The 15760-nt window shown below is 39.4% G+C and overlaps 1 protein-coding gene across 2 annotated transcripts in view; it reads left to right on the top strand.

Moving 5' to 3' along the window:
• Grid1 (glutamate ionotropic receptor delta type subunit 1) overlaps positions 1-15760 on the top strand; it is a 705187-nt gene that overhangs the window by 582954 nt on the left and 106473 nt on the right. For both annotated transcript variants that reach the window (XM_090346710.1, XM_090346711.1), the window contains exons 10-12: positions 694-891; positions 4333-4657; positions 6202-6340. In XM_090346710.1, coding sequence (XP_090202836.1) covers positions 694-891; positions 4333-4657; positions 6202-6340 — 662 coding nt within the window. The remainder of the gene's footprint in view (positions 1-693; positions 892-4332; positions 4658-6201; positions 6341-15760) is intronic.

Raw genomic sequence — 15760 nt, 5'->3', positions numbered from 1 at the left:
CCACAGGTACACATAACAAAGTATGTGTACAGACATGCTGTGATTGTGAATTCAGGTTCCAAGGTTTTATTTATTTAGCTTGATCATGCCCCTTGACTTAGGATTTGGTGTGGACCCCTTAGCCAGAATTCACTTTCTTGCAGATAGATACAATGCTTCCCTTGCCCAATTTGATACCACAGAGCTTGATGGTTGTGTATTATCCTGGATGAAAAGTGTCCCATTTCGTTCTTGGTACTCATTGGGTGATGATACTTCCTAAGGGCAGAATCCTCATTCAGCATGAATGGTACAAAGGAAGAAATGAAAAAAACATGTAATGTTATGCTGAGAGTTGGGGGATGTTGGGAGTTTTTCTTGGTATGGTGCACACAGGGCAAGTAAATGTCCCCTCCTGTCTATTGATCTTTGTCCTGGGCACTGGAGCCTGTCTATTCACAACCTGTTTTTAGGAAAGGGCAAGAGGTTCATCCTCCAGGAAGACATTGGTTAAATTATGCTTGGTGCTGGGGAAGGGATTTTGGATTGTGTACATGCTAAGCAAATACTCTACCATTGAGCTACACTCTTTGCCCTAATTCTGATACATTGCAAAGCTCTGATCTATCAGATTGATCTTCTCAACAATACCCTGAAAATATAAGCTCAGGATCCTTTTATTGAATTGAAGAACATTTCTTCTGCTGTCCTTAGGAAGAACCTTTTGTGATGGTGGCTGAAAACATCCTCGGCCAGCCCAAGCGCTACAAAGGATTCTCCATAGATGTGCTGGATGCATTAGCCAAGGCACTGGGCTTCAAATATGAGATTTACCAGGCCCCTGATGGCAGATACGGTCACCAGCTCCATAACACCTCCTGGAATGGCATGATTGGAGAGCTCATCAGCAAGGTAGGTCTGGAGAGCAGAGCCATTGGGGAGAGGAACCTGAGTGTGTCTCTGGGTCTGAATGTGTGCTGATTCATTTTGCAGTTCAGTCCTTGGGTCCAGCTAAACAGTTGAGTTAACATTCTCCATATACCAAGGACTTCTTTACCTCCCCCTCCTACCTTGTTGTGACCATTTCTGCTCTCTTAACCTTCTGATTCCTTGGTGTTCTATAATTTCTCTCCATGTCCATTGCTCTCATTCCTTTGAAAACTACACACTGTGATCTTCTCTTCTATATAATACACTTTTCAAGAAACCCACCCTTACACTTGGATTAAAAGAACCCCCTTGAGGATTCTGGTGAATGCTTAGTCTTCTATTCCTCTACGATTCTAAGTGGGATACACACACACACACACACACACACACACACACACACACACACACACACACAACCATTTGTGTGTATAAACCAGCACTGCTATTTGTTGGTGATTGGGCATTCCCAAACTCCTTATTTGCATATTAAACCATCACTCTTCTCTCAGTGTAGAATTGGGACACGAAGCCAGTTCACCACATCCACACAGCTGACTGTAATCTCATGGCCTCGGGGTCATTTCCCTGTAGGCATTTAGGTTAGAGGCAGTTCATTTGAGCCATCTCCAGTCATGTCACATCGCCATTAGCCTTGGCAATATCTGATATTGTTATGGACAACACCAGGCTCTCATCTCTTTGTCCCTATACCTCCAGGGATTCTTGCTGAGTTCCATCCTGGCATCCACTCTCATGAGTCTTGCTACCAGGCTACCCTGGCTGTCCTTGTCTACCATAATAACTCTTGGTAGAAACAGGATCTTTTCTCTCTTTCTTTAAGTCCTCATGCTTTCTAGGCATAAAAGCCATGCCCTTAGTCCTTTTTGCTTTAGTTATTTATCAGGTAGGGTCCTATGAGTTTTGTCTGGGGATGATCTCCAACCACAAGTATCTTCACTGTCTGAGATTTTAAAGGCAGACCCTAGGCCTAATATCTTTCTAACTTTTCAGCTCCTTGTAACCTTTAATCTCCCCCCCCCCCGCTCCACAAACAACTTTATTGAGATAGGCCTTACACATTTTTAGAAGTACAACTCAATGATATTTAGTAAATGTAGAGTTGTACAACTATCACTATAATGTAGTTTCAGAATATTTCATTGCCCACTGCAATCGCTTCTATTTATTTACAGTTAATACCATTTCCTCCTCAGCCCCAGGCAACCCTTAATCTACTTGCTGTCTCTACAGAGTTGCTATTGTAAATATTTCATATAAGCAGAGGCAGATCATATGTGGTCCTTTGTGTCTGAATCTTTTACTTTACATAAGCATTTTGAGCTTCATCCCTCTCTACTGTTTCTTTGTCTTCTTTGTACTGTACACTCCCCTGGCTTATATTACACAGTTCACAAAATCTTCTCTCCTTTCATCCCTTCTGATTTCCTGTGTTGTTAGCTTCTTTTCTTTTTCTTATGTATCATTTATCACTTTTTTTTTGATAGTACTAGGGATTAAATTTAGGGCCTTATGTTGGCTAAGCAAGGACTATACTACTTAAGCCATAGCCCTCAGCCCCTTTAGGTTTGATTTCTTGCTACCCATAAACTCTGAGTATGTTCTATTATCTTGGCTCAGACATTCAGGCTTGTTTATGCCTGCATTATCCAGATAATGCATAGTTATGTGTGTTCTCCAGACTCTGGTGGACTTTTCAGTATAGCTCAAATCCCTCACTTTGTTTTTCCTTGGATTAATCCTTTAGCGATATCCCTCAGAGAAAGTTTCAAATGTGTTTGTATCTCCTCTAGCTATCTAATCATCTTCTCAATTGAAAACAAAGATTGTCTTCCCATATTAGAAAGTGAGACTTCTGGGTATGAAATGTTACTCTTGCTTTTATTGAAATGCACACCTACAGGGCCTTTGCTCTCCACTCACAGAAGAGGAAAATCTCTGCCATCGTAGATCAACGTCCTTCTCCTTTATCGTAATTTTATTTTCTTATTCTTCTTCAAGTTCTTACTTCATAAATTAATTCCCCTCCATTCTATGTAGTCAGTTTACCCTGCTCCACTAAGTATCTTTCTCAGTCTTTAAATGTGGTCCAAACCCTCCTAATCCTAAAATAAATCTTTGGATCTTGGATTTCTGGAAAGTGAGACAATAATTTGGATATGTTCTGGCATAGTCATCTCCAATACATTTTTCCCTCCTTTGATTGTTGTTGGATTTAAGTTTAGGACCTCAGTGTACCTTCCTCTCTAGCTCATGTAGTAAATGTGATAAACACTTTTCTAGGAGCTGATTTCTCTGATGTGAGCAGGTGAGTGGGCCAATGTCATAATTAGTCATTCTAAATTAGGGACTTGGAACTTCTGGAGTTTCCAAGACCTAAGATCGATGTACAAGAGGTACAAACTTGGTAGTTTCACCCTCTGTCTAGTTCCGTCTTAATGTAGTATTTATTTTTTTGAATAAAGCCTGTTTTGGAAAGCACAGATCTTGGAAAACAATTTTCAGATCACAGTGATGACATGTGCAGAGAGACCATTTATCACAGGCTCTGTTAGAGTGGGAAATGAGCCCAAGTATCCACAAGCCTTGACTTAAGGGTGGCAAAGAAAGACATCATCAAGTGATCTCTACCATGAGAGGATTTTACCCTCTGGTAGAATCAGCATGTAAAACTATCATACTAGCTGGATGCCAGTGGCTCATACTTGTAATCCTAGGTACTCAAGCTGCTGATCGCAGTTCAAAGCTGGACCAGGACAGTCCATGAGACTCATATCACTAATTAACCACCAAAAAAGCTGAAAGAAGTGGCAGCACTAGTCTTGAGTGCGAAAGCTCAGCAGCAACACCAGGCCCTGAATTCAAGTCCTAGGACTGGTGCTCATACAAAATCAGACTGATTAGATGTTGGTGAGAGTCACCAGAGTTGTACAACCCACTGTAAAACTTGTCAAGTACTCTAAAAAAGAAATAAAGCAAATGTAGTATATAGAACTAAGAGGGATCAATGGGGAATGAAGAGAGCCCGTGGCCTGGCATATAATGCTAGACGAATGTGAAGGGTCTTGGTGGAGGGGTAGAAAGATAGAAGAAAATGGACAGTAGAACAGAGATAACATTGGCTAAGGGAACTGGTAGTAAGGAAGTGAAGAAAAACTACCATTCACATACTTGGCTCTGTTTTCTATAACTTTCCAAAAGATTTGAGGCTTGAGAAAATTTCATAAAGCAAAAGAGATAATAGCCACGTAGTGCGGGATTTTGCTTTACAGTCTCTCAAACTTTCCGATTAGCAGCTCTCAAACCCGTTTCCACTGAACAGCATGATTCAAAGGGCAGAGGGTGGGCCTTCATTGAAGCAGTAAGCAGGCGGTCACCCACTGATCAGCTCCTTTTGCCTTTCAGAGAGCAGATTTGGCCATTTCTGCCATCACCATCACCCCAGAGAGGGAAAGCGTGGTGGATTTCAGCAAGCGGTACATGGACTATTCAGTGGGGATTCTCCTCAGAAAGCCTGAAGAGAAAATCAGCATCTTCTCCCTTTTTGCTCCTTTTGATTTTGCTGTGTGGGCCTGCATCGCAGCAGCCATCCCTGTGGTTGGTGTGCTGATATTTGTGTTGAACAGAATACAGGCTGTGAGGGCTCAAAGTGCTACCCAGCCTCGACCATCCGCTTCTGCTACTCTGCACAGCGCCATCTGGATTGTCTATGGAGCATTTGTTCAGCAAGGTACGTGCCTGAGTCCTGGTGTTTGCCTAGTCCCAGACATCTAAAAAAATTTACCTGTAGTTAGAATTATTAGTTACAGCTGGGTGAGGTGGCTCATGCCTGTAATCCTAGATACTCAGGAGGCTGAGTTCTGAGGATCAAGGCTCAAAGACCACCCCAGCACAAAAGGACCTGAGACTCTTAACTCCAATTACCCTTTAGAAAATGGGGCTTGGCTCAAATGGAGGGTTGTAGTCTTGAGCTGAAGAGCTCAGGGACAGTGCCCAGGCCAAGTTCAAGCCCCATGACCCACAAAAGAAAAGAGAAAACAATGCTTAGTTGCAGGTTTGTTTTTAATTTTTACCTTGGTTCTGGGGCTTGAACTCAGGGTCTGGGTGCTGTCCCTGAGTTTCTTTTGCTCAAGGCCAGCACTCTACCACTTAAGCCACAGCTCCTTTTCTAGCATTATTGTAGTTTACTGAAGATAAGAGTCTCATAAACTTTCCTGCAAGGGTGGGCTTTGAACCAGGATCTTCAGATCTCAGCCTCTTGAGTAATTAGGATTGTAGGCGTGAGCCTCCGTCTCCCAGCAGATGCAGTCATTTTAAATGCAATTTCATTCAATCTTTAGGATAGTTAGTTTCTCTAAGCAAGATCAAGTAAAAATTGAATAATAGGACAATAAGAAACTCAGCTTCAAATCAGCATTCTCTACTTTTGGTAAAATTAACGTCAGAGTTCTGCTCTATAGTCTCTCCACCCTCCCACACATACGATTAGTGGCTATAGACATGAAAGTCTGAAGCCTTAACGGGGTGAAAAATATCAGGGTTGCACTGCAAGGCTTTCAGCAGTCCTCTGTCCTTTCCTGAGATGGCAAGTCCCCTATGTGGGAGAGTTCTGGTGAGTTACAGGACTGTGGAAAGAACAAATTGCAAAGTTTTGAATGTGAATCTTGGCCTTGTTTGCACCTTAGCCAAAGCTTTTCATGGTTATGTAAGAATAGACAGGGAGAAGCTTTCTTGTGCTACCACCTAAGGGACCAAGGAGGAATAACTGGTCTCAGAGAGGCAGCTTTTTATTGAAGTTACATGCAGTGATTTCTGAAAATCCCAAGGGAAACAAACAAAAATCATCTAGCCAATAACAAGTGATATGGTATATCTCATTTTTCTCTGGTTTAAAAGGAAACTGGGGAAGCCTCCAGGTTGGAAATAATTCTGTATTTACTGAATTCCTACATCTACTCCATGAAAATCTGAAATTGTCCAAGACACCTTAAGATCATGTTACCGCCGTGGCAGAATTTTTTAGCTGTAAGGTCACAAAATTTCAGACTTTATCTTTAGTGTTTTGACTTGTCTGTCTTTTATGGCCTTTCCTAAGATTGGTGGTTTTAGGGGCTTTTTTTGGTGTTTGTTTTTTTTTCACCTAAAAAGATACATCCCAGCTGCCATCACTCTCCAGTTCCCTAAAGCTTGTTTGTGTGGCACAGGTGCCAGCATTGCCCAAGGCTAGGAGTTTGAAGAAGGCACTGTTCACTCTATTCTACCTGCTTCTCACAGGAGGAGAATCTACTGTGAACTCCGTGGCGATGCGAATTGTCATGGGCAGCTGGTGGCTCTTCACCCTTATTGTGTGTTCTTCCTACACGGCTAATCTTGCTGCCTTCCTCACCGTGTCCAGAATGGATAACCCCATTAGGTAAGTCTATTCCTCCTTCTCCATCTGTATCTTCTGTGCTAGGAAGCTTCAACAAGAATGGATGGCTGACTGGATGAGGGTAGTTGGTGTTGCAGACAGAACTTCTAAGCAGTGACGAGCAGCTTGGATCATTAATTGGATAATGGGGATAGGTAGCTGATGAGAAGGGCTTCACTTCGGTATTGTACTCCTTACACAATTACATAAATGTATACATTCAGGAAATAAGATTAAACAGAACATTCAAACACTGTATGAAACTAATAAATCAAACCATTCAAATTAACCAACTAGATTTCCTCAGACATTTAAACATGGATTGCAGACTCATTTAATCAAAATTTTTATCAACATTTAGTTAAAATTAATTAAAACCACAAGTCTAATGTATTTTTCAAATCTCCAAACATCTTGAAATTATTTTTAAAAAACATGCCAATTATCACAAGCCTTGGGAACATTGTTTTGGTTATGTTTATAAAATCATAACATTATTGATGTTGAGTACTAAATATTTTTTCTTCATTTTTCAAAATGTTAAAATTATGACAGGGAAAAATGACTTCAATATAATGAAATAATTGTTCTTATGCCTTTGTTTTATGCTCAGATTTTCCAATATAGTGTAAACTATAGAAGAGATTGGACAACATGGCAAACATGTCATGGACATGCAGTTGCCTATAATGCCATTAGAAATGATCTTTTTTACATTTTGTTGGGTATAATATTGGTTGATGCTTGAGCTTATGGGTTTTGGAGTTTGGGGTTTTTTTTTGCCAGTTGTGGGGCTTGAACTCATGGCCTGGGTGCTGCCTCTGAACTTCTTTTGCACAAGGCTAGCACTCATAATATTTGAGCTGCAGCTTCTACTTCTGGCTTTTTGGTGATTAACTGGACATAAGAGTCTCACATCAACCTGGACTGGCTTCGAACTATGATCCTCTGCCCTCCGCCTCCAGAGTAGCTAGGATTTCAGGTGTGAGCCACTCGTATCCAGCTTGAGTTCTGGTTTACCAACTCTCTTCTGTCATCATTCAATTTATGGTACTATTAAATTAGCTACATTCCTCTTACTTCTATGACTCCCAACTGCCTACTGAAAAGTTCAAATTCCTTCATTAGGACTCAAGATTCATTATGATCTCTGACATCTTAGGTAAATTGACAGTTTTCTTGGGTAATTATAGATTCACCACAGTTGTAAGAAACAATACAAAGTGAGGTCTCTCAGGAATCTTAACCTAGATTTCCCTCCTGTGACATTTTGCAAAATCATAAAAGCGTATTATAACCAGGGCATTGACATTGTTAAAACGGACTGGCTTTTGGATTCCTGGTTTTTGCACCCATCTCTCCCGACCCCACCTCTTTGCATGTGTGTGTACTCAAGCGCACATGCATTTAATTCTATGTAAATTGGTGCATACACCCCACACTGAAGTTTCCTCACCACTAGGTGATGCTTGGTTTTGTCCTTTCTAATCCAGGTCCACTTCTCCCACATTTCTTCCTTACCTCTCCAGTTCCTAACCCCTGGCAACCATTTGTTTTCCTCCCTTTCTAAAACTAATCATTTCAAAAATGTTATATGAATGGAAGGATGTGTCTTGTCTATGGCTTTTGTACTTAGCATATTTGAAAAGAGCTTCATCCAGATCCTGTGTGTATTTATAGTCCATTGCTTTTTATTAGTATGTCCTGTGCCTCACAGTTTCTGAGCTATTTACCCACCCACTGAAGGACATCTGTTTCCAGTGATTGGGAATTTCAAAGAGAGATGCAATAAACATTTCTGTGCAGACGTTATTGTGAACATATGCTTGTATTTAATATAACTAATAATACTCTAGAGTGTTTCTAGAGTTTTATAGTAATTGAACTTGAATTTTAAAAGTACTACCAACCCGTGCCAGGGACTCATACCTGCTCTCCTAGGTACTCAGGAGGCTGAGATCTGAAGAGCAAAGTGTGAGGCCAGCCCTAGCAGGAAAGTCTGTGAGACTCTTATCTTCAATAGATAAATAAAGCTGGAAATAGAGCTGCGGCTCAAGTAGTGGAATGCTATCCTTGAGCACAATAAGCTCAGAAGCAGTGGCTAAGCCCAGGACTGACACAAAAATACAGCCAAAACTACCAAGCTTTTTTCATTGTGACTCTCACATGTTTGCACTGTTCCAATGATCTAGGAATAATCCAATCTTTCTGCATATTTTTCAGCATTTGGTATTGTTGCTATTTTTTATCTTATCATCCTACCAGGCATGGAATGATGATAATTAATTTCACTTTAATCCATTTGCATCATGACTAATGATATTGAAGAAATTTTATATGTTTATTTGCTAATGTAACCTCATCAGTGATGTGTCTATTTGTGTACTTTTCCATTTATTAATCAGATTGTTTGATGATTACTATTGAGTTTTGAAAGTTTTCTCTGTATTTTAGAGAATGGTTCTCTGTCAGATAGGTGGTTTGCAAATATTCTCACTTTGCAACTTGCCATTTCAACCTCTTAAAGAAGAAAGGATTTTTGTTTTAGAAAATTTAGAAATTCATAGGTTAGGCTTCTGTTGTTAAGTCTTTGCCAGGCCTGAGACTCTAAAGATTTTCTCTTGCTTGTTTGTTTTTGTTTTTGTTGTTGTTGTTGTTGTTATTGTTGTTAGGAACAGTCTTAGGGGTGTGAACTCAGGGCATGGGCACTATAGTTGAGCTCTTCAGCTCAAGGCTATCACTCTACCACTGTGAGCCCCAGTACTACTTCTGGTGTTTAACTGGAGATAAGAGTCTCATGGACTTTCGTTCAAGGGCTGGTTTTAAATCGTGATCCTCAGATCTCAGCCTCCTGAGTAGCTAGGATTACAGGCGTAAGCAACCAGTGCCCTGCCCATCTGGAACTTTTGAATTTTCAAAATGCTGCTTTCATTTTGTAAGTGTGCTTTGTGTATGAATCACATTTTCTTTATCCATTTGACGAAAGAAACTTAGGTTGATTCTATGTTTTGTCTACCGAATGATGCTGCTTCAGTGAACATGGAAAGCAGAGTTGTCTTCAAGTCATTGATTTCATTTTCTTTGGATATATTTATACATATTTATGTATATCAATATACACATCTATATATATACATCTATATATACATCAATATGTGGGGCTACTAAATCACATCCAGTGTTCCTTTTTTTTTTTGCTGGTACTAGGACTTGAACTCAAGGCCTTGAGTCCTCTCTTGCTCTTATTTCTTTCCTTCGTTTGTTTGTTCCTTCTATCCTTCCTTCCTTCTCTTCTTTCTTTCTTCCTTTGTCGATTTTTTTGTTCTACTTGAGCCACATCTTTAATTCTGAATTTTTGGTAGTTAATTGGAGATAAGTGTCCCGTGAATTTTCCTGCCTAGTCTGCCATTGAACTTTGATCGTCAGATCTCAGCCTCCTGAATACCTAGGATTAAACACGTGAGCCACCAATGCCCAGCAAATTTTGGTCTGATGTTTTGCTTTATATCATTTTGCAACCTTCATCTGTGTTACAGTTCTACACTTGAACCATGTAAAATTACATATATATAATTTTATATTATTTAAATAATATACACAAATTATATGTTATATATAAAATGGTGATTTTTAACAATGTAATATTGTATAGTCTTTATGATATTTATATTTTTTCTCATATAAGATGATGCCAGGGTATCTGCTCAACTTCTCATTCTTCCTACCTTGTTAGTAATGCTTGTTACTAAAATTTTAGACATCATTCACTCTTTCTTTTATTCTCTTTTAAAGAAAATCTATGGCTTCCTTAGCATATATTTTCTTTGTTTAATTTTAAATTTTTTTGTAGGTCATAGGGCTTGAACTCTGGGCTTGGGTGCTGATTCTGAGTTCTTCAGCTCAAGGCTACCAGCCTACCCCTTGAGCCTCAGTCTCACTTCCCCTTTTCTAGTGGTTAACTGGACATAGGAGTCTCATGGTTTTAGTGCCAGGGCTCGTTTGAACCGAGGTCCTCATGAGATCTCAGCCTTCTGAGTACTAGGGTTATAGGCATGAGACACTTTGCCCAGCTATAATTTTAATTTTAACGGTATTTATGGGGGTGATGTATAGAGGGGTTACATTCACCATTAACATATATTTTCAGTACTAAAATTATTTTGTTTTATCCATTCATGTTTGCAGTTCTTATTTGGAATATTTTCTGTCTTTGAAAATGAGTTTAAGCCAGGCTCTGGTGGCTCGCGCTTGTAACCCTAGCCATTCAGGAGGCTGTGTTCTGAGACTCAAGATTCAAAGCCAGCCTGCACAGGAAGCACTCCATGAGACCCTTCAAATTTTTTTTCATATACTTTTATTGTAATTAATAGAAGGGTTACATTACATTCACCAGATAGAAGATGTATTATTTCACAAACATTGATACCCTTTCTCATGTCTTGGTCCACATTCCCCTCCCCCAACCCCCACCCCCTCATCTTGTTTTCCCCTCTTTCTTATCGTATTTCAAATAACCAAATATGCATATATACAATATATCAGATAACAAGGTGAAATACTGTAACAATATGAGATAACCAAGGGACAGCAAAAGAGATGAGAGATAACATAGTACATTAAGGACAACAATCACTCATTATATGGCTTTTGTTTCTATATCCTGGAGGTCCTTTCATTTAGTGTCCTACTATATGGCCTTATATATCTAGGTTGTGCTCTATTGTAAATCTCTCCTAGGACAGCCCAAGGTTTCTCCTGCTTATGACAAATGAGGGAAATCATTGAGCCTATGTTCCTTTGAGTCTGGCTTACTTCACTTAATATGATTTTTTCTAAGTCTTTCCATTTCCTTACAAATGGGGGGATGTCATTCTTTCTGACAGCAGCAGAGAATTCAATTGTGTATAAATACCACATCAGCAGCAGCATAGAATTCCATTGCTTATAAATACCACATCTTGTTGATCCACTCATCAACTGAGAGGCATCTGGGTTGGTTCCACATCTTTGCTATGGTAAGTAGTGCTGCAATGAACATCACTGTGCTAGTGGATTTAGTATGTCCTTGTTTCTGGATGACTGGGTAATTGCCAAGGAGTGGAATTGCTGAGTCATAGGGGAGTTCTATATTTAATCTTTTGAGGAACTCTCATACTGCTTTCCATAGTGGTTGAACAAATCTGCACTCCTACCAACAGTGTAGTAGTGATCCCTCCTGGCCACATCCCCTCCAGCATCTGTTGTTATTAGATTTCTTGATCTTGGCCATTCCAGTGAGGTTGAATCTTAGAGTGGTTTTGATTTGCATTTTTTTTATGGCCAGAGATGTCGAGCATTTGTTCATGTGTCTGTAGGCCATTCTTATTTCTTCTTCATAGACGACTCTCTTCAATCTCTGGCCCATCTTTTAATGGGATGGTTGTTTCTTTGGAGATTAGTTTTGGAGTGATTCAATTTTTTGAGCTGTTGATCTATTTTATATATGAGGCCATTGTCTGTTGTATGGTTAGTGAAGATCTTCTCCCAGTCAGTAGGCTTTCTAGTTAGTTTGCTAGCTATGTCCTTTGCCATACAGAAGCTCTGAAGTTTAATGCAGTCCCATTTATCCAAGCTTTCTTTCATATGTTGTGTTTCTGGGTCCTTATTAATCAAGTTTTGACCTGTGCCAAGGAGACCTAGTGTATCTCCTGTTCCTTCTTGTGAAGTTTTCAGTGTATCTGCTTTTACTTTGAGGTCATTGATCCATTTGGTGTAGTGTGACAAAGAAGAATCCAACTTTAGTTTTCTGCAGGTGCTTAACCAGTTCTGCCAGCCCCACTTGTTGAAGAGGCTGTCTTTCTTCCATTCTATTTTTTGGCTCCCTTATCTAAGATTAGGTGGCCATAGGTCTATGGTTTAATATCTGGGTCCTCAGTTCTATTCCATTGTTCTTCAGGCCTGTTCTTGTTCCATCACTTGTTTTCATCAGTATATCTCTGTAATAGAGTCTAAAGTTTGGTATTGAAATTCCTCCTGTGCTGTTCTTTCTGCTACAAATTGTTTTTGCTATACGGGGTGACTCCATGAGACTCTTATCTCCAACTAAATGCACAAACATTGAATGTGGCATGGTGGTTCAGTAAGTGAACCAGTGTAACAGCGATATTCACAAGACATTATGTTGGAAATAAACTTTACAACTTGGGAAAGAGCAGGGGAAGGAAAGTGGGAGAAAAACATGGGAAAGTGTATCAATGTTCAAGAAGTAATGTACTCATTACTTTACAAATATAACTGTAATCCTGCTATATATCACCCTGACAATAAAATAAACATTTTAAAAAGTGGTAGAGTGCTAGCCTTGAGCAAAAGAGCTCAGGGGCAATGCCTAAGCACTGAGATGAAGCCCATGGTGATTAAAAAAAATAAAACTGTCTGAACGTTTAACACTGTTGTTTAGCCATAGTTCATTCCTTTATTTTGACGCATAACAAGGAGAACAATTACTCAGTTGGAGCACTTTTTCAGTGAGAAATACAGAATTTCTGAAATGGCATCTCTGAAGTGCTTTCTCTCTTAGCTTTATATGTGAGTTAAAATTTAGGTGTATACATTTTGTGTTACATTTTCTCTTAATATGTAGTATTTGTCCCTTTGTCTTCCTTATGCCTATGATACTATGCAATAGCATTTGCTTGTTTTCCTCTCTCCTCCTTTCCCTTCTTTCTCTAATATTCCCCTTTTCTCCCATTCCACTTGTGTGTGTGCGTGTGTGTGTGTGTGTGTGTGTGTGTGTATGTGTGTGTGGTTGTGGGGCTTTGACTGAGGACCTGGGCCTTGGTCCTGAGTTCTTATGCTCAAGGATAGCACTCAACTGGGTTGAGACACAGCTACAGCTCTGGTTTTTGAGTGGTTAGTTGGAGATAAGAGTCTCAATGGAACTTTCCTGCCCAAACTCTCGTTGATCTGTGTTCTCTACATCTCAGCCTCCTGAGTAGGTAGGATTACAAATGAGTCACTGATGCCTAGCCATACTTGTATCTTAGAACTTACCAATACAAATCTGTGTGACAACAATTAGGCTTAGAGTCCCGGGAGTCCTTCTTTTACATTCTTCTTACTTTATCTCAGCAGTGCCTTTCACTTTTCTTATTACACCCCTTTGATATTTGTCTTGTCTCCAGGAGAACCAGTTTCCCATGAAGCCTCCAGATCTCTTGCATTCTTTTTGAAACATTTCAGGTCATTTTTCTTGCTCAGTCTGGGCCAGCTTGTCTTCTACACTTCTGATTAGGTTGTCTGAAGTCTTTAAGTCGTTCAACAATATTCGTGGTTAGATAAATTCTACTTACATATTTTTATTTCCCCTTTATTCATTCTTTCTCCCACTCTTCTGGTATGACTTTTATTTCCCTGCCACAATTTTATAGATTTCCTTGCTATAGTGAACTATATTTAAAGAAAAAGAAATATTCCGAATACTTTTCTCTTGCACATGATTCCAGCATTATTTTCTTAGGATGTCTAAGACAATATCATGTATACATGTGTGTATAACTTTTATCAAGTTAAGCCGTGGTTTACACCTCCCAGATTCCCTTCATTGTGCTGTGATTTTGAACATGGAAGACTCTTCCCATAAAGAGGTGTAAAGCTGTCCTGAGAGTCTGCCCAGCTGTGAAACTCCTTTCCAAGCTTCATCTGAATTTCGGAATACAAATAGGGACTATGATGTCATTTCTAACAACTAGTGCTTTCATTAGTTTCTACTCAGTGGAATTGTTCTCTTTAAGATAACACCCCCCTTGGCCCCCAGTAATAAAGGTTTTGTTTCTAGTATTCTGATTGATCCAAGCCCTACAATAATAAGAAAAGCCACAGAGTAGCTTTCCTTAACCTCCTCCTTGTCATTACTCTTTTCTGCAATTTAATGACAAATTACTATTTGTCAGAGACAAGTGCCAGCAAACTGGGGTTTTTGTGCAGTATACCCTGCAGAGCTGAGAGGAACCCAAGGGCTTAGCATTGTTGCTACTTTAAACTTCTTTGTCTCTGTAGATATAAAAGGAAACCCACCGGGATGATATATTTTCAAAGTAAGATGACTTTGAGCCTCCCATTAATTCTCTCCTTTCTCCTCTGAAAATCTCTCTATGTCTGATAAGTGGGTAACATCCTCCCATCATTCATGGCGCATGGTTCTCTGTTTATTTTAGGAGGAGTCTAGAAGGATAAATGATGGATATCTGTTCTCTCTTTATCAATATCTTTCTGAATAATTCAAGTAATACTAAATGTAGAAAATTTCAGTCAAATAATGTCTCCATTTCATATATATGCATTGCATCTGGTACATATGTATGTTCATAGTTATTATTCTCTTTTTGTAGATACATGTTTGATAGAAGCCATAGAAAATGCCAGTATCAAGAGAGAATAAAATCCTCTAGACACAAATAGGTACTTTAAGCGGTCATTGACTGTTATTTAGGGGTAGGTATATAGTCCATTCATCAAACATGGTATAATCTCAATTCTGAGTCACTGAGAAATCTCCAAGTATTGTAATTAGTTTCATCCCCATGGCGATTTCTAGTAAGTGCTCCCATTCTCACCATGACATCAGAGTCACTTGGAAAGCTTGTCATTGGCAAACTGGTGGAACACTACATACACCTTATCACATCCATGTCTCCCTTTAGGAAATACAGGTTAAAAATTCTAGGTGAGTGGCACACTACATTGGGAGGGGTAAAAACCTCAGCTAGGACATTCATGTCAGGAAGCTGGAGTCCAGGGACATGAAACAGAGGGAACACACATTCTAGCTAGAGTGAACATAGATACCAGAACCTCACTGCCAGAGTTCAAATCCTTTATTTACCAATTACCTGTGTGTGATCTCATGCAAACTACTTAATTTATCTTCACTTCTCTCTTATCACCCACACAAGAGTATGAATAATGCCTATATAATAGGCCTATGGGAGGAACTGACCAACCAATAGGAAAGCTTAGATTGTTACTTGGCATGTAGAAAGAACCACATGAGATACTGTTGTTTGTTGCTCTTGTGGATAAGGACCTTGAGGTGGAAAGAATAGCTTTTCTCTTTAAGGTTCTGGACTGAGACAAAGCAACATACTACAAGATAGAAGAAGGTGATTATGGAGGAAGTAGACAAGTCCATTGTGGAATTAGAGTGGACAACTCTAGTCCCTTGATACTTCTTATACTTTATTCCAATTCTGGTAAAATAGGGAAACTGGTGGAAAATGGCAATTTAGTTTGTGTCCTCCATTGTTTATTGAGTTGAATACCTAAGATTCTGTAAGTAACTATGAGCAAAAGCTTCCTGCAGATAAATCCTTATGTTCAGATAAGGGAAGATAGGCAATCTATTAAAAGAAAAGTTTCTCTTGCAACCAAAATCCATACAGTTTC

Source organism: Megascapheus bottae, chromosome 15 (assembly GCF_031878675.1).
Source record: "Megascapheus bottae isolate mThoBot1 chromosome 15, mThoBot2.hap1, whole genome shotgun sequence".
In the NCBI taxonomy this organism is placed as follows: domain Eukaryota; kingdom Metazoa; phylum Chordata; class Mammalia; order Rodentia; family Geomyidae; genus Megascapheus; species Megascapheus bottae.
Note: the sequence above shows the minus strand (reverse complement) of the source record. Positions and strands in the feature narration are given on the sequence as shown.